At 47.3% G+C, this 24853-nt stretch overlaps 1 protein-coding gene across 1 annotated transcript in view; it reads right to left on the bottom strand.

Moving 5' to 3' along the window:
- Positions 1-24853, bottom strand: part of LOC127395151 (E3 ubiquitin-protein ligase RNF38-like) — a 237959-nt gene that overhangs the window by 97186 nt on the left and 115920 nt on the right. The window contains exon 3 of the mRNA XM_051641619.1: positions 11488-11681. Coding sequence (XP_051497579.1) covers positions 11488-11681 — 194 coding nt within the window. The remainder of the gene's footprint in view (positions 1-11487; positions 11682-24853) is intronic.

Here is a 24853-nt window from a genome sequence, read left to right as displayed (position 1 = left end):
ACACATCAGAACCACAAAGACATAGAGCTTTGGTGGACACGGGTGCACGGTGCACACTGGTGCCGTCGAATCATGAGGGAACAGACTCCGTCACTATCTCTGGAGTGACAGGAGGCTTTCAACAGCTGACTGTTGTGGAGGCTGATGTGAGCCTTACTGGTGAGGAGTGGCAGATGCACCCTATAGTGACTGGCCCAGATGCTCCATGCATCCTTGGCATAGATTATCTTAAGAAAGGATACTTCCGTGACCCAAAAGGGTACCGATGGGCTTTTGGTATAGCAGCTGTAGAGATTGAGGATACTGAACAGCTGCGTACTTTGTCTGGCCTTTCAGATGACCCTTCTGTAGTGGGGTTGCTGAAGGTTGAGGATCAACAGGTGCCAGTTGCCACTTCAACGGTGCATAGACGGGAGTATCGCACCAACAGAGATTCGGTGGTCCCCATTCATAAGTTGATCCAGCAATTGGAAAGTCAAGGTGTGATCAGCAGGACTCACTCACCCTTCAACAGTCCCATCTGGCCAGTGCGAAAGCCTGATGGCGAGTGGAGGCTAACAGTGGACTATCGTGGCCTGAATGAAGTGACACCACCGCTCAGTGCTGCTGTACCAGACATGCTAGAACTTCAGTATGAGCTGGAGTCGAAAGCAGCTAGGTGGTATGCCACTATTGACATTGCACATGCATTCTTCTCTATTCCTATAGTACCAGAGTGCAGGCCACAGTTTGCTTTCACCTGGAGGGGAGTCCAATACACCTGGAATCGACTGCCCCAGGGGTGGAAACACAGCTCAACCATTTGCCATGGATTGATTCATGCTGCACTGGAGAAGGGTGGAGCTCCAGAACACCTGCAGTACATTGATGACATCATTGTGTGGGGTGACACATCAGAAGAAGTTTTTGAGAAAGGTAAAAAGATCATCCAAATTCTTCTGGATGCTGGTTTTGCTGTGAAAAGAAGTAAGGTCAAGGGACCTTCGCGAGAGATCCAGTTCCTGGGAATCAAGTGGCAAGATGGTCGTCGCCAGATCCCAATGGATGTGATTAATAAGATAACATCTGTAGTCCAGCCATCTACTAAAAAGGACACTCAAACCTTTTTAGGGACTGTTGGTTTCTGGAAAATGCATATTCCATGTTACAGTGAAATTGTGAAACCTCTCTATGAGGTGACCCAAAAGAAGAGTGACTTTAAATGGGGTCCTGACCAACAGAAAGCTTTTGAGCAGAATCAAAAAGAGATTGTGCAGGCAATGGCCCTTGGACCAGTTCGAACGGGGCCAGACATCAAGAATGTGCTCTACACTGCAGCTGGACACAATGGTCCCAACTGGAGCCTCTGGCAGAAAGCACCAGGGGAAACTCGAGGTCGACCCCTGGGATTCTGGAGCTGGAGCTACAGAGGTTCCGAGGCCAACTACACAACAACTGAGAAGGAGATACTTGCAGCATACGAAGGAGTTAGAGCTGCTTCAGAAGTGATCGGCACTGAAGCGCAGCTTCTCCTGGCGCCCTGATTACCAGTGCTAAGATTCATGTTCCAGAATAACATCTCTCCTATTCATCATGCCACTGATGTGACTTGGAGTAAATGGACTGCTTTAATCACCCAGCGAGCTCGAATAGGGAAACCTAATCGTCCAGGTATTGTGGAAGCAATTACAAACTGGCCAGAAGGCACCCACTTTGGAATGCCACCACAAGAAGTGGTGAAACGAGCTCAAGAAGCTCCACCATATGATCATCTACCAGAGACTGAGAAACAGTTTGCCCTTTTCACCGATGGCTCCTGTCGTCTTGTAGGGAACCACCGGAAGTGGAAAGCTGTCGTGTGGAGTCCTACAGGACTGGTTGCTCAAGTAGCTGAAGGAGAAGGTGAATCGAGTCAGTTTGCAGAGGTCAAAGCCATTCAGCTGGCCTTGGATATTGCTGAGCAAGAGGGGTGGCCAAGACTCTGTCTCTACACTGACTCGTGGATGGCAGCAAATGCCTTGTGGGGTTGGCTAAAGCAGTGGCAGCAAAACAACTGGCAGCAAAAGGGTAAACCTATTTGGGTTGCTGACCTCTGGAAGGACATTGCAGCTCGGATAGAGAAATTGGTGGTGAAAGTACGTCATGTGGATGCACACGTACCTCTGAGTCGAGCCACTGAGGAACATCAACACAACCAACGAGCAGATGAGGCTGCTCAAGTGTTCCAAGTAGACTTAGACTGGGAACTCAAGGGTGAGCTCTTTCTAGCTCGATGGGCCCATGATGCTTTAGGTCATCAGGGCAGAGACGCAACATACAAATGGGCTCGTGATCGAGGGGTGGATCTAACCATGAGCACTATTGCGCAGGTGATCCACGACTGTGAGACGTGTGCTGCAATTAAACAGGCAAGACGATTGAAACCTTTGTGGTATGAGGGGAGGTGGTCAAAGTACAGGTTTGGGGAGGCTTGGCAAGTTGACTGCATCACACTGCCTCAGAGCCAGCAGGGTAAGCGCTATGTGCTTACAATGGTAGAGACAAGCACAGGATGGTTGGAGGCATATCCTGTGCCTCATGCCACAGCCAGGAATACTATCTTAGGTCTTGAAAGGCAAATTCTGTGGAGACATGGTACTCCAGAGAGAATTGAGTCAGACAATGGGACCCATTTCAAAAATAGTCTGGTTACTGATTGGGCTAAAGAGCATGGTATTGAGTGGATATACCATATCCCATACTATGCACAAGCCTCAGGGAAAGTTGAAAGGTACAATGGTCTGTTGAAAGCTACCCTAAAGGCAATGGGTGGTGGAACTTTCAAAAACTGGGATAAAAATTTGGCAAAGGCCACCTGGTTAGTTAATACCAGGGGATCCATCAATCGGGCTGGGGCTGCTCAATCAGACCTTTTGCATACTACAGATGGGGATAAAGTCCCTGTGGTATGTGAAAGAAACGTGTTGGGTAAAAGTGTCTGGGTCTATCCTGCTTCAGGCAAAGGTAAACCTGTCCAAGGTATTTGTCCTGGTTTGAGCCAGGATTAAGCCAATTTTTCTTTTCACTGATTTTTTTTTCCTTCAGTAAGCTTTCTTTTAACTAGCAACTGTGTGTTCTGCTAGGCTGATAAGACAGTGGAATGTTTTTCTAACTACTAAGGTTTCAAGGTTACACCTTCACTCCGCCGGCTCAGACACTATGGGGAGATCTCTGACCCCCCCGTGGGAGGCTGAGTTAGACAGACAGCAAAATTGGCCAAAGATATTCCATTCCATATATCTACGTAAGCTCAAAGGAAGGACAGAGATCATAGAAGACAGCTTCCTTCTTCTTCTCGCTTTCTCTTCCGTCCATGGCCGGCGTCCGGGGAGGACTCTGTTCATCCATCACCGTCGACCCTTAGGCTCGAGCTCTCCTGACCCTCATAACTCTCTGCTTTCTCCAGCAGCAGCTCCGGGATTCCTCGGGACTCTTCCCGGTTCAAGGGAGTGCTGTGGGAGTTGCTGGGGGTGGGGGGAGGCGAGAGGCTTTTGCCCATATCTGAATATATCTGTATATAATTGTATATATTTTCTTGTATGATTCATTAGTGTTTTAATTACAGCTGTATAGTTTAGTTTTCAATCCAGCCAAGTCTCTCTCTTTTTCTCTCTCTCCTTCCCTGCCTGGGGGGGGGGGGGAGGGGATCGAGAGCATTGTTGTTGGATCTGAGACAAACGGTGACAGTATTGCTTTTGCTCAGGGACCTGGACATACTTGGTGTGTAATGATGGAGGATGGTGAGGCACAATATGTACCTCAGGGTAATCTGACTCTGGGGGAGAATCCTTGATTTAACAGTTGGTAAGGTATAGAGCCTATATGTAATGTATGGTATGGAATAAGGGGTGGAATGTCCTGGTTTGAGCCAGGATAAAGCCAGTTTTTCTTTTGCTGATTCCCTTTTTTCTTTTCAGTGAGCTTTCTTCAACTAGCAACTGCGTGTTCTGCTAGGTTGATAAGACACTGGAATGTTTTTATAATTGCTGGGCCCTCAAGGTCGTGCCTTTGCTCTGCCAGCTCAGGCACTGCGGGGGGATCTGTGGCCCCCCCGTGGGAGGCTGGGTTAGACGAACAGCAAAACTGGCCAGAGATATTCCATCCCATGTATCTACATAGGCTCGGGGGAAGGTCGGAGATGACAGAAGAAAACTTCCTTCCTTCCTGCTTCGCTCTCTCGCTGCTTCGCTTCACTTCTCTGTCTCCCTTCCTTCTCTCTCTCTCTCTCTCTCTCTTCCGTTCGTGGCCGGCATCTGGGAAAACACCATCTGCCCATCATCGTCGACCCGTTGACCTCAAGCCCTCCTGACCCTCGTAACTCTCTGCCTTTCTCCAGGAGCAGCTTCGGGATTCCTCGGAATTGTCTCGTCTGAGGGAAGTGCTGTGGGAGTTGCTGGAGGTGGGGGGAGGTGAGAGGCTTCTACCCACACCTTTGTATAATCACATATATATATATATATATATATATATATATATATATATATATATATCCTCTCAATACATTAGTATTCTAATTAAAGCTGCACGGTTCAGTTTTCAATCTAGCCAAGTCTCTCTCTCTTTTTTTCTCTCTCTCCTTCCCTACCTGGGTGGGAGGGGGAGGGGATCGAGAGCATTGTTGTCAAACTGAGTAAAACGGTGACAGTCCTATTCCTAGGAACCAGCATGCTCCTGAATATGGTTCAGGTCTTGTTTAGGGTTAAACAACTATCTACGAGTACCATCCAGAAATTAATCCCCATGACAAATGCTGCAGATACTCAGACCTTGGCGACAGATACTGTGACTACTCAAACCTCGGTGACAAGCACTGCAGCCACTCAAACCCTGGGGACAGGTACTGTAGCTGCTTCAACCCCCGCAACTGCAGCTACTCAAACCCCAGAGATAGGTGATGCAGCTGAACTAGGGATTCAACCAATGCCAGTATCAGTCACCCCCATACAGAAGACAAAATTGGCATGAAGGTCAACACGTTTAGAAAGGGATGAAGAAGCTACTCCTAAGGAGGAAGAGGAGGAGGAAGGGGGAGACCACCAGCACCTGATCTCTATACCTGAGTGAGAAAAGATTTCAGCTGTCATCAAGGCAAGCACATTGTCACTTGGCTGCTCAGATGCTGGGATAATGGGACCAGTAGATTGGATTTAGATAGTAGAGAAGCCAGGCAGCTGGGGTCCTTTGCTGAGGAAAGGGACATTGATAAAGTGATTGGAAGAGGAGCACAAGCCTGCAGTCTATGGAAGCATCTCTTCTCAAGTGTGAGGGAAAGATCCCTTCAAGAAAAAGGTTGTATGTAATCCAGACAAGTGGGCCAACAGAGAGAGAGGTATCCAGAACCTGAGGGAACTAGCTGTGTGGGACCTGATTTATCATGACCAGAATAATGCATGGTCATGATCCAATGACCCAGATGAAGTCCAGTGCTCATGATCCATGTGGCAGAAGGTTGTACGGAGTACACCATCATCATATGTCAACTCATTGGAAGTAGTAGAATTAAAAGGAGATGATGAGGCACCAACGGTGAGTGAAGTGGCTACCTGACTCTGGGAATACAAAGGCAATCTCTCTTCCTCCCTACAGACCTGCATCTCAGCTGTGGAAAAACTGCCAGACATCCTGGAGAAATATGTGGAGAAATTGTCCTGAAACTACCAGAGATTTGAGGACAGGTTCTGTCCCCTATGTGTTCAGACCAACATCTCAGCTATTAGGAGCAAGCATTTCCCTACTCGAGAGAAATTATATACACCACAGAGGATGCTGTAGTTTTACCTGCATGACCATGGAGAAGACATGAGAAAATGGGATAGAAAACCTACCTCAATCCTAAAATATCAGCACATGAGTTGTAAGATAAAGCAATTACAAATGGGGTTCTTTCAAGAGAATTGCTGCTCCAGTTTCCAGTAATCGGTTCCCCAGAGTAGAAGGGTTGACTTTACTCCCAGTCCTATGAGAAAAACGCCTGATGTGTATTTACAAGAAGTGAATAACCAAAATGAGATTGAGCCCTGTGCAAACCACACTAACCAATAATGAATGCTATGACAAGCATTAGAGGGGCCTTGCCTCCAGCCAGCTGGAGGAAAGGGACAACCAAGATTATTGGACTGTGTGGTTTCGATAGCCTAGCACATCTGAGCCCCAGAAGTATAAGGCTCTAGTGGACACTGGTGCCCAATGAACCCTAATACCATCAAACTTTAAAACAATCTCAGTTCCCTCACCCTCTCCTCAGAGGACTTGTTCTCCAGACCCTTCACCAGCTCCGTTGCTCTTCTCTGGACATGCTCCAGCAACTCAATGACCTTCTTGTAGTGAGGGGCCCAGAACTGAACACAGTACTCAAGGTGCGGCCTCACCAGTGCCAAGTACAAGGGCACAAATCACCTCCATAGTCCTGCTGGCCACACTATTCCTGATGCCGGCCAGGATGCTGTTGGTCTTCTTGGCTACCTGGGCACACAGCTGGCTCATGTTAAGCCAGCTGTCAATAAACACCCCCAGGTCTTTTTCCACTGGGCAGCTTTCTAGCCACTCTTCCCCAAGCCTGGAGTTGTTGTGACTGAAATGCAGGACCTGGCACTTGGCCTTATTGAATCTCATAAAACTGGCCTTGGCCCATTGATCCAGTGTCCTGGTTTGAGCCAGGATGAAGCCAATTTTTCTTTTACTGATTTTTTTTTCTTCAGTAAGCTCTCTTTTAACTAGCAGCAAGTGTTCCAACTAGTTGACTGATAACACTGGAATGTTTATGTTACTGACAAGACTCCAAGGTCACATCTTTACCCTGACATCTCTGGCACTACCAGGAGATCTATGACACACCCACCCCCACCCCCACCCCCACTAGGGGAGGCTGAACTAGAGGGACAGCAAAATTGGCCAGAGATATTCCATTCCATATATGTAAGCTCAGAGGAAGGTCAGAGATCACAGAAGACAACTTCCTTCCTGCTTCTTCCCTTCTCTTCCATCCATAGCCAGCATCCAGGGAGGACTCCATCTATCCATCACCGTTGATCCCTAGGCTCATGTGTTCCTGACCCTCATAACTCTACCCTCAGCTCCTGTCTGCCCTGCCGCTCCCTCCGGCAGCGCTCCAGGACTTTTTGGGCTGTTCACAGCTAAGGAGAGTGTTGTGGGAGTTGCTGGGGGGAGGCAATAGGGGTTTGCACATTCCTGAAAACACTTGTATATATTTATATATATATACGGGCATCACATTGGCAAGTCTCCAGTCATCTGGGACCTTCCCTGTTGACCAGGACTGTTGATAAATGATAGAGAAAGGCTTGGCAAGCTCCTCTGTCAACTCCCTCAATACTCTAGGGTGAATCCCATCTAGCCCCATAGACTCGTGAGTGTCCAGGTGCTGTAGCAGGTTATTAACTGCTTCCTTCTGGATTATGGGGGGTTGTTTTGCTCTCCGTCCTTATCTTCCAACTCAAGAGACTGAATACCCTGGGGGTAGCTGGTCTGACTACTAAAGACTGAGGCAAAGAAGGCATTAAGTATCTCAGCCTTTTCCTCATCCTTGGTGGCAATGTTCCCCCCTGCATCCAATAAGAGATGAAGATTCTCCCTGGAACTCTTTTTATTGTTAATGCACTTGTAAAAACTTTTTTTTTATTGTCCCTAATGACAGTGGCCAGATTGAGTTTTAGCTGGGCTTTTGCCTTTCTAATTTTCTCTCTGTATGACCTTACAAGATCCATGTACTCATCATGAATTGCTCGCCCTTTCTTCCAAAGGTGGTAAACTGAGTTCCAGCAAGAGCTCCCTGTTCAGCCAGGCCAGTCATCTTCCCTGCCATTTTGTCTTATGATATGTGGGAGCAGCCTGCTTCTGTGCTTTTAAGATTTCCTTCTTGAACAGCGTTCAGTCTTCCTGGGCCCCTTTGTCCTTCAGGACTGTCTCCCAAGGTATTCTCCCAATCAATATCCTAAACAGGCTGAAGTCTGCCCTCTGGAAGTCCATAGTGGAGGTTTTGCTGACCCACCTCTTTACTTCACTAAGAATTGAGAACTTAACCATTTCATGGTTGCTAAGCCCAAGATGGCCTCCAACCACTACATCTTCCACCAGCCCTTCCCTGTTTGTAAACAGCAGGTCTAGTGAGGCACCTCCCCTGGTAGGCTCACTTACCAGCTGTGCCAGGAAGATATCTTCCATACACTCAAGGAACCTCCCAGACTGTTTCTTCCTTGCTGTGTTGTATTTCAAGCAGATGTCCAGTAGGTTGAAGACCCTCACCAGAACAAGAGCTGGTGATTTTGAGACTTCTGCCAGCCATTTGTAAAATGCTTCATCCACTTCCTCATCCTGGTTGGATGGTCTATAACAGACTCCCAACAGGATATCCATCTTATTTGCCTTCCCCCTCATCCTTAACCATAAACACTTGACCTTGTCATCACTATCATTGAGCTCTATACAATCAAAACACTCCCTAACGTATAGAGCCACCCCACTTCTGCCTCTCCTTCCTTACCTATCCCTTCTGAAGTGCTTATAGCCATTGATTGCAGCATTCCAGTCATGAGAGCCATCCCACCATGTTTCTGTGATGGTGACTAAGTCATAGCTATCCTGCTGCACAATGGCTTCCAGCTCCTGTTTGTTGCCCATGCTGTGTGCATTGGTGTAGATGCACTTGAGCTGGGCTATCAATTTCACCCCTAACCTTGGCATGTCACCCCTAGGCTCATCTCTAGTGGGCCTGGTTTTATCCCCTCTCCCCTTCAAACCTAGTTTAAAGCCCTCTCAACGAGCCCTGCCAACTCCTGGCCAAGAATCCTTTTCCCCCTTGGTGACCATTCAACATCATCTTTTGCCAGCAGGCCCAATGCTGTGTAAACATCCCCATGATCAAGGAAATCAAAGTTCATTCAATGGCACCAACCTCTAAGCCACATGATGGCCATGGCTTCTCTAAGGGCAAATCGTGCCTGACAAATTTTGATGAGGTCACAGCATCAGTGGCCAAGAGGAGAACAACCACCTGGACTTGTGCAAAGCATTCAACGCTGTCCTGCATGACATCCTGATCTCTAAATTGGAAAGATATGCATTCAATAGATGGACCACTTGGTGGATAAGGAATTGGCTGGAAGGACGCATTTAAAGAGTAGTGGCCAATGGCTCAGTGTCCAAATGGAGGCAGGTGACAAGTGGCGTTCCTTGAGGGTTGGTACTGGGTTCGGTGCTGTTTAACACCTTTGTCAGAGACATGGACAGTGGGATTGAGTGCATCCTCAGCAAGTTTGCCAATGACTCCAAGGTGTGTGGTGTGGTTGACACACTGGAGGGAAGGGAGGCCATCCAGAGGGACCTTGACAGGCTAGAAAGGTGGGCCCATGCCAACCTCATGAAGTTCAACAAGCACAAGGTCCTGGACATGGGTTGGGGCAATCCAGGCTGGGTGGAGAATGGATTGAGAACAGCCCTGAGGAAAAGGACTTGGGGATGTTGGTTGATTGCCAGCTCAACATGAGCCAGCAATGTGTGCTTGCAGCCCAGAAAGCCAACCATGTCCTGGGCTACATCAAAAGAAGCACGTCCAGAATGTCAAGGGAGGTGATTCTCCCCCTCTACTTCACTTTCATGAGACCTCACCTGGAGTACTGTGCCCATTTCTGGAGCTCCAAAACCAGGATGGACATGGAGCTCTTGGAGCCAGTCCAGATAAAGGTCATGAAGATTATTAGAGGACTGGAACACCTCTCCTATGAAGATTTAGATTAGATATTAGAAATAAATTATTTAGTGTGAGTGAGGGTGGTTTGACACTAGAATAGGTTGCCCAGGGAGGTTGTGGATGCCCCATTGTGGCTGCAGCTGCTGCTGTGAGAGTGGGGGCCCTGGCATGTTGGATGATTAAGTCAAAGTAGTCTAGGAAGAGATAACACAGATCTTAGCCAGCCTTATCAGAATGCCATAAATAATACTTGTTGTGAGTGGAAAAACATGGTTGGAATGCTGCTGTGTATGTGTGAATGTGCCGACTTGGAAGACCAAGTTAGCAAGCATGAGTGTTTCACGTGAAGGCTGCATGTTCAAGTATTATGAAAACATCCTGTTCACTGATTAGCTAGATCCATTTCTGTATGCATAAAAGGAGCACTCATGGAACAATAAATTAGTCGCTTTGCACAGCAAAATGGCTTGTGCCTTTTTTCAGCTATCTCACCCCATCCCTGGAAGTGTTCAAGGCTGGGTTGGATGGGGCTCTGAGCAACCTGGTCTAGTGGGAGGTGTCCCTGCCCATACAGGGGGATTGGAACTAGATGATCTTTAAGGTCCCTTCCAACCCAAACCTTTCTATCATTCTATGATTAGATAGCCTGGACACATTTCTGAGACATTGCAGAGCAGAGAGTGGAATCAAAAGCTTTTTATCCTGGTTTGAGCCAGGATGAAGCCAATTTTCTTTTTACTGTTTTTTTTTCTTCAGTGAACTCTCTTTTAAGCAGCACATTGCTGAAAGTAGCAGCAAGTTTTCCAGCTAGTGGACTGATAATGCTTGAGTGTTTATAGTTACTGCTGAGGGACCAAGGCCACTTTGCTCCACTTGTTGAATCTGCTGCTTCAAACACTAAAGGAGCAGAAGGCTCACATCTACAACCCTCCCATAGGGAGGAGCAGACTAGACAGATGGCAAAATTGGCAAAACAAATTATTCCATCTATATATTTATGTGGCACTCAATATAAAATTAGGGATCACCGAAATCAAGCCCTTCTCCTTTTTCCCCTCTCTTCTGTTCATGGCCAGCATCCAGGGAGGACTTTTTCTATCCATCTCCTTTGATCCCTAGGCCCACTGATACCCTTTCAGGTCTTGGAAATATCCTCTCTTGAGGTAGTCTATGCCAAGGATGCACGGAGCATCTGGGTCAGTCACTATAGGGTGCATTTGTCACTTTTTAACAGTGAGGCTCACATCAGCCTCCACAACAGTCAGTTCTTGAGATCCTTCCGTCACTCCAGAGATAGTGACGGATTCTGTTACTTTATGATTCAATGGCATTAGGGCATCTAAAACTCCTCTCTTCCATGACTAAGGAAGCTCATTCCAAAAGCTCTGCCTCAGAGTCTTATGAGCTATGCACAAAAAAAAAGAACCAAAATGTAATAACATGATGTTATGGTATCCTCCAGTCAGGTCTTCCTCAGCTTTGCTATTTTCAAGACAAGGACTGAGTTGTGAGTGCAGTGAACATATATGACACTACATATAGAACTTACCGCTTTTAATATCATCTTGACAATAAATGGGGTTTTATTCCTGTATTGGTTTTGTGTGGCAAGTTTTTGGTAGCAGGGGTCTGCAGAGCAGTACTTACACAGCATCAAGGCCTTTTCCACTTCTCACACTGTCCCACCAGCAAATAGGCTGGGGATGAAAAAAAAGTTGGAAGGGGAATAAGAAACTGCTCCCTAACCTAAATAGCTTACTTACCTCCTCCTGCTTTGTGCAGGTGTGCTGCAGCGTTCCTCAGATAAGCGACGTCGGTTGGACCAAGCCAAAGGAGGCTGCGTATTTGATGCCATCTCCCATGGTCGCATCGGTGGTGATGTAGTTAATGATGCTGCTGTGTAGTCAAAGACTGAATGAGAAAGCCGTTGTCTCTTGGGACTTGAACTATCTTCGCTCTGTGGCAATGTAGACAAAAATAAACCCCTCAGCTAAGTGATTTGTTTACCATATTGAAACTCCAATATTTACTTCAGCTAGCATTAGAGAGGGAGACTTAACAGACTAAATCAAAATACCTTACAATTCAACAATTATAATTAGTTGTAGAACCCACTGCATTCATAACACAAACACTTAGTTGCCCACCTAAGCATTTTTACTAAAACATCTTTTAGCAAATTCAAGATATTTTAAATACTAATGCTAAAGCAACCACAAAAGTTATATCAGAAAAAGGAGTAAACATTTACTTCAGGAGAAAGAGGTAGGTCCTATTTTGCTATAATATTCAACACAGGCATTACCACCCCAATACAAAATTAAGATATAAACACATAAATGAGTGATCCAAAGACTTTTTTGAAAAGATAATCACAGATTTCATAGAATCATAGCATCATAGAATGGTTTGAGTTGGAAGGGACCTTAAAGATCATCTAGTTCCAACCCCCCTGCACGGGCAGGGACACCTCCCACTAGATGATGTTGCTTAAAGTCCCATCCAACCTGGCCTTGAACACTTCCAGGGATGGGGCATTGTCACAGTTTGACTCCAGATCAGCAATTAAACCAGTGACAATAATGCTCTCAAACCCCTCCTGTTCCCACGCATGTAGGGAAGGAGAGAGAGAATGAGAGAGAGACTTTCTGGATTGAAAACTAGACAGCTTTAATTAAACAATAATAACAAAACAAAATATGTAGAAATATATACAAGTGTTTTCAGGAATGTGCAAACCCCTATTGCCTCCCCCCACCCCCAGCAACTCCCACGACACTCTCCTTAGCTGTGAACAGCCCAAAAAGTCCTGGAGCGCTGCCGGAGGGAGCGGCAGGGCAGACAGGAGCTGAGGGTAGAGTTATGAGGGTCAGGAACACATGAGCCTAGGGATCAATGGTGATGGATAGATGGAGTCCTCCCTGGATGCTGGCTATGGATGGAAGAGAAGGGAAGAAGCAGGAAGGAAGTTGTCTTCTGTGATCTCTGACCTTCCTCTGAGCTTACGTAGATATATGGAATGGAATATCTCTGGCCAATTTTGCTGCCTGTCTAATTCAGCTTCCTATGGGGGGGGTCATTGGACCTTTTTCCCTACATGCAATTGTACATGTCTTATGCAGCTGAGAGCATACTGCTCTGTGTAGCTGCCCTTGTTTTGTTTTATGGTTTATCGACAGAACTGTAGCCATAATCAACAATATAATTACCAGCTTAGCGATCCTAGGGTTTATGATACTGATCTTTATGGGGGCACTGTATGTGTAGAGTTACGGTACAGATCCTAAAGTGAACAGAGAGGTTCATGCTGGCAATGGCAGTAGCACGTTCAGTTTTACTTCTCAATTTTCTCTTAGGCTGAATCTCCCAGCTCTTGATCTGAATAACATTTTTTCTGAATAGCACAGTTAATCCTGTGACCAGGAGCAAAGTAAAGGTGAAACCCTCCTCCCTTTTTACCTGTTCCTGTCTGAGACATGCAGAGTTTCTTCGAGCAACGATAGAGACCGGAATTGAGGAAGCAGACGATTCTAAATCCAGTGATGGAGCAGGTACTTCTCAAACAGATAAAAAAACAGGCCCTTCTCAAGCAGATAGAACAGCAGGCCCTCCTATATCAGATGACGATGATGACCTTGTCCAGCCTTTCTCTTTGAAGGAACTGCGCCTCATGAGAAAGGATGTCACCCACATTGACGGTGAGGGACCTCTTCCTTGGTTGCTCCGATGCTTTGATAGTGGGGCTGAAACCTATAATGTGGATGAGAGAGAAGCCAAGCAGTTGGGATCCCTGGCCAGAGATGCTGGTATTGACAGAGCACTTGGTAGTAAGATGGGAACTACCACCCTGTGGGACCGACTTCTTTCAGCTGTGAGGGAGAGATACCCCCACAAGGGTGACATCGAATGGCGCCAAAGCAGAACACCCACTCTTGAGAGAGCCATCACATACTTGAGAGAGATAGCTGTGCGAGAGATGATCTATGGTAAAGATGGACTTACAAATCCTGATGACGTTCTGTGCGACACACAAATGTTCCGGAGGTTTGCGTAGGCTGTACCAGCAGCACATGCTCATGTATTCTCCTTAATGGGATGCATTCATGATGATGCAAGACCAACTGTGCGTGAATTGGCTTTCAGAGCACAATGTTATGGAGACATGATCTCTGATTTCCATCAGTTCCACACCTCAGCCATCGAACAAATGACTGACAGAAAGAATAAGATGCCGAACAGATGGGGAGGTAAACCTCAGAATCTCCATAGAGATTATTTTAAAGAGGACATGAGAATCTGGGACAAGATACCCACTGATATTCTCCAGTTAAGTGTGCAAGAGCTGCTAAATAGAATAAATGCAGGTGACAGCTCTTCCAGGAAGAAGGCTGCACCAGTCTCCATCCAGGATGGTGTATCGACCTCTAATTCTCAACATTAGAGGTGCCCTGCCTCCAGCCAGGAGGAGGAGAGGGATGACCAAGTTTACTGGCCTGTGTGTATTCGATGGCGTTAGAACAACAAAGGTGTAAAGCCCTGGTGGACACTAGTGCACAGTGCACCCAAATGCCATCGAATCATAAAGGGACAGAATCAGTCACTATCATAGAATCATGGAATCACAGAGTCATTAAGTTTTTTGACAGATATCCCACTTCTGACATCAGAAATGTAAGGGTTCTGATACATCATAGGATATTCGTTAGTAAATTCAATAGAAATATAGCCTAATAAAAGTTTACTAAAATAATGAATTTGCTATACTAAGAGGGTTGCTTTTAAAACAAGGTGCTTTGTGAAACTATCAGTCAACTATGCCAAGCATCCTGTAGGTTGTGATAACATTAAGTCTTCTAAGACCCTGTGGCACCTACAGACAACCCACATGTTGATTCTGACCCACCTGGGCAATCTACCAGTGGGAGACTGGAGACAGGACCAGGACGAGAGACCAGGACAAAGACGACAAAGGACTAGAATCAACAAAGACACACACAGGAGACCCTCGAGCCTGCATAATTACAAAGATAGCCAATTCCAGGAAATAAAATGACTATGTAGAAGAATTCTGGGAACTCATTGCCATGGAACTGAATATGCATGGTTTTGGTGTATATTAGTCGGGGTGTGTCACCGTTTGACTCAGGTCCGACAACAATGCTCTCGATCCCCTCCCCCCCCCACCCAGGTAGGGAAGGAGAGAGAGAAAAAGAGAGAGACTTGGCTGGATTGAAAACTAAACTACACAGCTTTAATTAAAACACTAATGAATCATACCAGAAAATATATACAATTATATACAGATACATTCAGATATGGGCAAAAGCCTCTCGCCTCCCCCCACCCCCACCAACTCCCACAGCACTCCCCTGAACCGGGAAGAGTCCCGAGAAATCCCGGAGCTGCTGCTGGAGAAAGCAGAGAGTTATGAGGGTCAGGAGAGCTCGAGCCTAAGGGTCGACGGTGCTTACAATGGTGGAAACAAGTACAGGACGGTTGAAAACATCCTGTGCTTCATGCCACAGCCCGGAACACCATCCTGGGCCTTGAGAAGCAGATCTTGTGGAGATGCAGAATCACAGAATCATAGAATTACCAAGACTGGAAAAGACATTTAAGATCATCAAGTCTAGCCTATGACCTAATGTCACAGTCCGAACCCGGTTTGGGTCAAAGCCGCCTTATCTCAGGGCACAATCGCCCTGTTTATTTTTATGATTTTCTGACACAAATTAATATTCAGGATAGAATTTTAATTATTTCAGTGTGTCCGTCTCTGGCTTGGGACCGGCTTGCTTCCACTGGTATGTAACCGATTGATAAGCTCTATCCTGGATATGCACGCGTAAACACACACACACAGAGGCAAGTTTTAACATTTACAAAAATATTAAATAGAAAAGATATACCATAGATGCTAATGGAGAGAATGATTATGAGCCTGATGCTTTTTCCTTGCGGGTCGATGAAAATGAGTGAAAATAAGGGGCCAATTACACACCCGGGGAAGAACGTGTTGAAGATAGAAGGTTTCAGTTATACAGGTATGCTCATGTCCTCCTGGAGCTTGGGGACTGGGTGAGGTGAGTTGTGGCAGCAGTGGCAGGTTGTCCTGGTTTGAGCCAGGATGAAGCCACTTTTCCTTTTACTGATTTTTTTTTCCTTCAGTAAGCTCTCTTTTAGCTAGCAGTAAATTTTCCAGCTTGGACTGATAACAAATGCTGGAATGTTTATGCTATTGCTGGGACTTCATGGTCATATCTTTGCTCTGCTGATTCAGGCACTACCGGGAGATCTATGACCCCCCATAGGAGGCTGAGTTAGACAGGCAGCGAAACTGGCCAGAGATATTCCATTCCATATATCTACGTAAGCTCAGAGGAAAGTCAGACATCACAGAAGACAACTTTCTTCCTGTTTCTTCTTCCCTTCCATCCATGGCTGGCATCCAGGGAGGAGTCCATCCATCCATCACCGTCGACCCCTGGGCTTGAGCTCTCCTGACTCTCATAACTCTACACTCTCTCCGGCAGCAGTCTGGGACTTTTTGGAACTGTTTGCAGCTAAGGAGAGTGCTGTGGGAGTTTCTGGTGGTGGGGGAGGCAATAGGGGTTTGCACATTACTGAGCACATTTGTATATAACTGTATATATTTTATTTCATCATTACTGTTTAAATAAAGCTGTGTAGTTTAGTTTTTCAACCAGAAAAGTCTCTCTCTCACTCTCTCTCTCCTTCCCTACCTAGGTGGGAGGGGGAGGGGATCGAGAGCATTGTTGTCGATCCTGAGTCAAACTGTGACAACAATTTATTGGCACCCTGTGGGAGGCGACGGGAGAAATGCAAATGACCATGATGAGTGATCAGCAAGTCTCGTTTATTGACTCCAATCAGGCAGTATTTATGCTCTCAATAATGAAGCTCATACATAGTGCAAAGCTAAGCTCACCATTGGCTAACTATTAATGTTAACCACGCCTTTGATTACATTATTGTAGTTAGTGTTCCCAGGCTAGCTTTCTCACTCTCATGTCCAAGTTCCCTCTACCATATCTTGTTATTGTATAGCAGTTTTTGTGCTCAAGGACATGCTGTCCTGGTTTCTTGCAAAACTCCCTTTTCTCAGCTCTTACAATTAACCAGCTGTATCATGTTTACGTGACCTTTCTCACGCAGCCAGTCTTCTGCAAGACTCTCCACATTTCCCGTTTTCTTTTTCGAGTATTAGATTAGCCTGAAAGGCTTGACTTAACATGCGATTAATCATTTTCTGTAAGCAGCTTAGTATACATGGTAATATTAACAAGGCTAATAAAATTATTCCAACAGTAATTAAGGCATATTGTATGATTCCTCTTAGTCAAGGGCCTAGACCTAGTCCTTTGAGCCAGCCGTCAAGGCCTAGACCTGCGTCTTGTTGTAAACGGTTGGTAAGCTGTTGGAGTTTTGACAACTGGGCATGGATTGACACCGAGTGATCAGAGAGGTTCATACAGCACATTCCTTCAAAGTCTTCACAGCCGTGTCCTTGCGCTAACAATAAAAAATCTATAGCTGCCCGATTTTGCAGCGTAGTGTGGCACACCGAGTCTACATCTAACAATAATTGTGAAAGAGCGACAGAAGTCATCTAAAGGCACATCTACTAAACATGTAGAGAAAGGGTTACCTGGCGAGGACAAAGATAGGCATATTGCCTCTTGACCTGTTTTGTTGGCTAGAGTGACCCATATGTTTTCTTTTGGTTGAGCTGGGACCCATACGGCAACTCCTGAAACAACAAGAACACCTATAATTGTTAAAACAAAAGTCCTCATTGTCTTCTGGCATCCCTACGCCAGGTGTTGTTCTGTAACGGGTTCCTGTGGTGGTGGACTGAGCGCATCGACAGCATCCAACACTGGCTTAGTCCATCTTGCTGGGACCCAAAGTGGACCTGTTGGGGTGGAAACACAAAGATACCCTCGACCCCAATATAAGACCCTTGCTGGCTCCTGCCATTGACCTGTTTTGGGGTCTCTGTATCTAACCCTCACATTTTGCTCCTTTTGTCCTGTTAGAGGGACATGATGCTTGATGGCAGCAGGTTCTTTATTTTCTCCAAAAACACAGAGAAAGTTTAGCACAAAGAGACATTTTAGCAACCTTCCCTGAAGATCTTTCGTGTCAGAGAACTTCTTTAGATATCTCTTCAAAGTGCCATTGGCTCTTTCTACAATTGCTTGCCCTGTTGGAGAGTTGGGGATACCTGTGATATGTCTGATCCCCCATGACTGCAGAAATTCTCTAACCCTTTTGCTAGAGTAGGCTGGGCCATTATCTGTTTTTATCAGCTGTGGTGTTCCCATTACCGCAAAACAGCTACTGAGGTGCCTTTCCACATGTATGGCCTTCTCCCCAGCCTGAGCGGTGGCCCATATAAAGTGACTATAGGTATCTATAGTTACATGCACATATTTTAACCTCCCAAACTCGCCCACATGTGTGACATCCATCTGCCAGTTCTCGTTGGCTTTCAGGCCTCGAGGGTTAACTCCCAAACCTAAACCACAACCTCCATTATGGTGACTACAAACTGGACATGACCTGACTATGGCCTTGGCTTCCTCATACGAGATTTTAAATTCCTTCTGTAACCCCTTGGCATTCTGATGAAGCATAGAATGTGCTTCTCTGGCCAATGTTTGTTGTGGTAAAGGTGTTCCTTGTAACACTGACACTAGTTTGTCTGCTCGTGAGTTGCCTTCTCCTAATCCTACATCCCATTTATGACTCCTTATGTGAATAACAGAAAAAGGGTGCTGCCTTAACCTGATGGCTTTCTGTAGTTGCATAAAAAGTGCATGCAACCTTTTGTTTTGGACTTCCCTAATATAAGCTTCCTCTATTCGTTCACACACCCCCGCTACATATAGGGAGTCCGTGACAATATTAAGGGGCCCTTTTAGGTTCAACATCGCCCACACCACCGCTAGCAGTTCCATTGTTTGTAAAGAATCCATGTCGGTGGCTGGGAGTAGCTGCTGTCGCCAAGCTTCTCCTTCTTGCCAGGTCACCGCCGCTGATCTGGATTTTCGTCCGGCATCGGTGTAGGCCGTCACTGCATTCTCTAGCGGTGTTAAAGATCTCTTTGGACATTGCATCCAGCCCCACTGTCCAACCCAACTCAGCGGTATACTGGGAATCTTGTCCGTGGCGATCACACAGCTGGCCCCCAATACTGCGTCCTGTAGCTCCATGCTATTGCGTAGATACCACGTCAAGGTGTCTTTCGGCATAGGTATCCATATCTGCTCTGGCTCCACTCCTGTGACTTGCAGCGCTCGTTCGCGCCCCTTTTTCACTAAGTCTGCCAACATTTCAATTTTCTGATAAAGGGTTCTATGTTGTTGCAATGGGGGAGAAATCCATTCTAATACCCATACCTCCCCCGTTTTCTTTTGTTGCTGAGCTAAGGCACCCAATAGATATTTAGGGCCACACCAGATGATGAGCTGTATCGGGAGCGTAAAGTCCCGTCTGCGTACACTGCCGCAGAGCACACAGTCAATTATTTGTTGTAGAGCAGCTTGTTGCTCTGCCGTGACCGTGACTGGTTGCATGGGGTCAGTACCCTTGAGTAGAGGCCTCAGCTGGTCCAGCAATTCATTAGGTATGCCGACAACAGGGCGCAGCCATTGTAGGTCTCCTAACAGCTGCTGAGCATCATGTAGCATAGCTATTCGCGTTGTTAATTGCAGTTTTTGTGGGGACACTGTTGAATCTGTGAGCGTCCACCCTAAATACTTCCAGGGCGCCGACATTTGGATTTTTTCTGGGGCTACTACCAGTCCTTGTTTGTTTAATGTTTCCTGTATTATTCTAACGTGATGGTCAGAAAATGATTGCTGCTGCGCAAACAAAATGTCATCCATATAATGATAGATGATCATTTCGGGCCACTTTTGACGTAGCGATTGGAGGGCATTATCCACATACAACTGACAAAGTGTAGGGCTGTTTCGCATACCTTGTGGTAATACAGTCCATTCAAAGCGCTGATCAGGCCCTTCTCTGTTTAAAGCGGGCAGTGTAAATGCAAACCTTTTGATATCTCGAGGGTGTAGGTCAATTGTAAAGAAACAGTCTCTTAGATCTACTATTAACAGGGGCCAATTAGATGGTAACATGGCAGGGTTAGGTAATCCTGGTTGTAGGGCTCCCATGGGCTCCATCTGATTATTTACTGCTCTTAGGTCATGTAACAGCCGATACTTTCCAGATTTCTTCTTAATAACAAAAATAGGGGTATTCCACGGGCTAGTCGATAGCCTCAAATGTCCCTGATCAAACTGTTCTTGTACCAGCTCATGTGCTTGTTCTAAACTTTCCCTTGTCGATGGCCATTGCTTAACCCAGACTGGCGTATCGGTAGTCCAAACCAGTGGGATCGGGAAAGTCCATGCAATGGCCGTTAACCCAAAGGGCGCTCATTGGTTAATACCATTCCCAGTTGAGACAGAATATCCCTTCCAATAAGGCACTGTACCGTTGGAGGCAAAGGCACGATGGAAAACACATTGTGCAGCGTCTTCTTGTCAATGGTTACCAGCAATGTGGGGGATCGCCTGGCCAGGGTCAACCCACCCACTCCGGTGACCGTTGACATTGATGCTTGTAGTGGCCAATGTTGGGGCCAACATTCTGGGGCAATGATGCTGGAATCTGCACCAGTGTCCAATAGTCCTTGGAGGGTTTTCTTTTCTCCTTGAAACTCCAGTTGTATGATGTGCTTCGGCCTGTCGGTTAGATCTAGGGTTAACAATGTCAACCCTCCAGTAGAGCCAAACCCTCGCGCTCCCCTCTGTGACGCTTGTGGTGGCGCTAGAGGTTTTGTTATTTGTGGAAGTGGAATTAGCTGAGCCACCCTTTGGCCCTGTTGTATCCGTAACGGTGGAAAAGGGGTGTATACCATCATTTGTATTTCTCCAGTATAATCAGCATCAATTACTCCTGGCAATACAAACAGTCCCATCATTGATGCCGAAGAACGCCCTAAAAGCAAAGCACCCATAGCTTGTCCTTGGATTATGATAGGTCCTTGTATCCCTGTTGGCACTTTCTCGGGTCTAGTGGTCATCAGTGAGACGGTTACTGCAGCTGCCAGGTCCAGGCCGAGGCTTCCGGCGGTGGCGGGCCGTAGGAGGGTACCGGTGCTTGTTGCTGGGCAGCAGCTATTTGTGTCTGAGCGCGGCTGCTGTTGGCTTTGTTCGCGCTGCCCTTGTAGTTTCCCGGACGGCGTCGGCAAGCGCCCGTGTTGTGGGAATCGACGCGGCACTTTTGACACCACAGGCTGGTGGCTTGACAATCCCGGCGTATGTGACCCATTCCTCCACAGCGATAACACCGTAGTCGGCCGCTAGATGGAGCCTTTACACCAGTTATCGCAGAGGCTTGTAAGGGTGCAAGAGCAGCTAACACCTGAGTCTGCGCTGCCTCAGCTTGTTTGTGTAATCCTGCCCCTAGTTCTTTGATTGCCTCTACTAGCATGGCTTGGGGACCTGTGGGTACACTGGAAAGGCGCTCAAGGGCTTGTTCAATGGTCCACTCCCACCCTAAGGTGCTCAATATATTTTTTGTTGCTGCATTACTGTTTTGGATAGCGCACTGCTTTAACATTGCACCTTTCATATAGTCAGGGACCCCAGCTCGTTCAATGGCACTAGCAACTTTATCTATAAAATTGCCAAAAGCCTCATCTTTTCCCTGTTTGATTCCCATGTAGGATGGAATTCCCCCTGGCTCCTTCACTAGATCCATGGCCTCCCGGGCCAGCCTCATAGCTTCCCTACATTTATCAGGGCCAAGTAATGCTTGTGCCTCAGTCCGCACAAATGCACCTGAGCCCATCATCTCGGCTAAGGTGACGCCTTGTAAGGGGTCTCCCGGTGGCCGTTGCACTTGGGTGCATTGCTGGCATAATGCCTGCCAATGGGCACTAAAAAGGAGTTGTTGATGTTGTGAAAAAATCAGCTTAGCCAATGCTCTGCAGTCACCCGGCAACAACAGCTGAGTTCCCCAAATATAATCTAGCATTTGCTTTACTGGTTCACTTTTAACACCAAACTGACTAACAGTGGCTCGTAATTGAGATAAAAGTTTCCAATCCAGAGGCGTAATAGCGGCTTGTAATCCTCCCCCAGCCAGCGGCGTATACACCACTGGGCAGGCTACGTCTTGCGCAGCCCCTAATGCCCCACTATCCCCCGTTTCCATGCACTTTTGCCAGTGCAGCCCAAGCCTCCCTGCGCTCCTTCGCAATGGCCTCCGCTAGATGGCTCTCCGCCCCAGGGATCGGCTCATTGCCACCGCGGAGCTGGGGGCCCCCGGGCCATGGCTCTGGGGGAGCAGTTGGCCTCACCGAGTCGGCAGGCGGGGAAGACGCAGGGGCTGGCGGTGGCAGCGTAACCGTGGATGTCGCGGGGGGTAACGGACACTCAGACCAGCCGCTATAGTCTCTATTTTTACTTTGTGCCACATTAGCCTGTTGCGCTGCCTTCTTTTCAGCCTGATGTTGCAAAAGCTCATTGTGAACAACTTTCCATAACTTGCCTAATTTTTTAGCAGTCTTATCACCCTCTAAAGTAGCCTCCCATAGCTTATCCCCAAATTTACGCCATTCCTGCAACTCGTGTACTGTGTGGGGGTTCAAAAAGAGCCCCTTATCATACCCATAAGCTAACAACCCAGGGAGTTCCTTCTTAACATTTATACCCTTAATCCCACGCTTTTCTAAAAAGCAAAAAAATAAATCATATGCTGCTTGCCTTTCCATGATTAAATCGTCAGCGCTGTTGCAGCCTTACAAGGTCTCGGCAGCACGTATAGGCCGGGCTCGCCTTTGCGGTCACCCAGGGCGCGGCACCCCCTCTTTCTCGGTGCTTATTTCGCCGTCCCCGCTGCTTAAGGACCCGAACCACCTCGTCGCTCCGCCGTGGTCGTTCTCCGTCGGGGTCACCATTTGTGGGAGGCGACGGGAGAAATGCAAACGACCATGATGAGTGATCAGCAAGTCTCGTTTATTGACTCCAATCAGGCAGTATTTATGCTCTCAATAATGAAGCTCATACATAGTGCAAAGCTAAGCTCACCATTGGCTAACTATTAATGTTAACCACGCCTTTGATTACATTATTGTAGTTAGTGTTCCCAGGCTAGCTTTCTCACTCTCATGCCCAAGTTCCCTCTACCATATCTTGTTATTGTATAGCAGTTTTTGTGCTCGAGGACATGCTGTCCTGGTTTCTTGCAAAACTCCCTTTTCTCAGCTCTTACAATTAACCAGCTGTATCATGTTTACGTGACCTTTCTCACGCAGCCAGTCTTCTGCAAGACTCTCCACAGCACCCCTTATTCCCTACCGTATATTACATACAGGCCCTATATTTTATCAACTGTCAAATTAAGGATTCTCCCCCAGAGTCAGATTACCTTGAGGTACACATTGTACTTAGCCATCCTTCATCATCACACACCAGGTATGTCCAGGTCCCTGAGCAAGACCAACACCCCGGACAAGTTTACCTTTGCCTGAAGCAGGATAAACCCAAACGCTTTTACCCAGCAGGTTTCTTTCACATACCACAGGGACTTCATCCCCATCTGCAGTATGTAGAAGGTCTGACTGAGCAGGACCAGCCCGATTGATGGATCCCCTGGTATTAACTAACCAGGTGGCCTTTGCCAAATTTTTGTCAAAATTTTTGAAAGTTCCTCCACCCATTGCCTTTGGGGCAGCTTTTAACAGACCATTGTACTTTTCAACTTTCCCCGAGGCTTGTGCATAGTATGGGACATGGTATATCCACTCAATACCATGTTCTTTAGCCCAGTCAGTCACAAGATTTTTATTTTTTTTTAATGAGTCCCATTGTCTGACTCAATTCTTTCTGGAGCACCATGTCTCCACAAGATTTGCTTCTCAAGGCCCAGGATAGTATTCCGGCCTGCGGCATGAGGCACAGGATATGTTTCCAACCATCCTGTACTTTTATCCACCATTGTAAGCACATAGCGCTTACCATGGCGGGTCTAAGGCAGTGTGATATAGTCGATTTACCAAGCCTCCCCATACCTGTTGTCACGAGCCCATGCCAGGGGGGCTATCGGCTGTCAGGATGCTTTCGCAACTTCCCCCCCCGCCCAGTTTGGAGGGGTTGTTAAATAAGACCGAGAGCTCACATGTGGCATTCGCCTCTCACAGAGGAACGGCCACTGCGGGACCGTATTTTAGAGTGGTAGTTAGAATACACCCCCACCATGCTCACAAACTGCTACTGAAACCAATGTTTACTTCACGAATTAACCAGTTTATTAACGGTTAACACAAACTGTGGGATGAGGTTTAGGGAAAATGTAAAAATGGCAAATGGCTACCAGGGATATATCAGGGAAGTAATGTGTCCTTTAGGGAGGTAATGCAAAAAGTACTGTGTGCCCTTAAGGCGTTTTCTCTGAGTGAGGGTTGTGGATCAAAGGAGAATGAGGGAGGAGTTGAGCCCGGCAGGACAGTTAGAGAGTGTGTGCGTGTGTTTACCCTTCCGTAGCGTGTGGCTCCTGGGATGCGGCTTCTTTTCCAGCTGGCAGGGCTCGGTAGCAGGTCCGTAGGGGGCCGGCTTCCCAGTAACAGGGGCGGCCCCCCCAGCAGCAGGCAGGCAAACAGACGGACGCGGCAGGCTCCAATCCCGGGGCAGAGCGGCAGGCAGACAGGGCAGGCAGCTGCGGCAGGATCTCGAAATCCGTGGTTTCGGGGCGCGGGGAGGGGGGGCAGCTCCTCGCGGCTCGGCAGCGGTAGCAGCGGTTTGTTTTCCCCAGCAACCGGCAGCAAAACGGGGCGGGGCGGGGGAGAGGGCTCCGGCCCCGATGGCTGCGGGAGGGACCCGATGCTCCAGGGATCGGAAACCCGGCACGCAGAGGTCAGAATCTCGGCACGCTCACCGCTAAGGCTCAGGCTCGATCCCCGGGAAAGGCAGGCGAGCAGGCAGGCCGGCTAGCAGGCCCAGCAGAGTCCCTGTGCCAGGCTGCCCAGCAGGGTGTGTCCCACGCAGGAAGCGTCTGAGCAGGCCTCGGTCCCACCAGCTGAATTCGCCC

This window comes from Apus apus, chromosome W (assembly GCF_020740795.1).
Source record: "Apus apus isolate bApuApu2 chromosome W, bApuApu2.pri.cur, whole genome shotgun sequence".
Classification (NCBI taxonomy): Eukaryota; Metazoa; Chordata; class Aves; order Apodiformes; family Apodidae; genus Apus; species Apus apus.
Note: the sequence above shows the minus strand (reverse complement) of the source record. Positions and strands in the feature narration are given on the sequence as shown.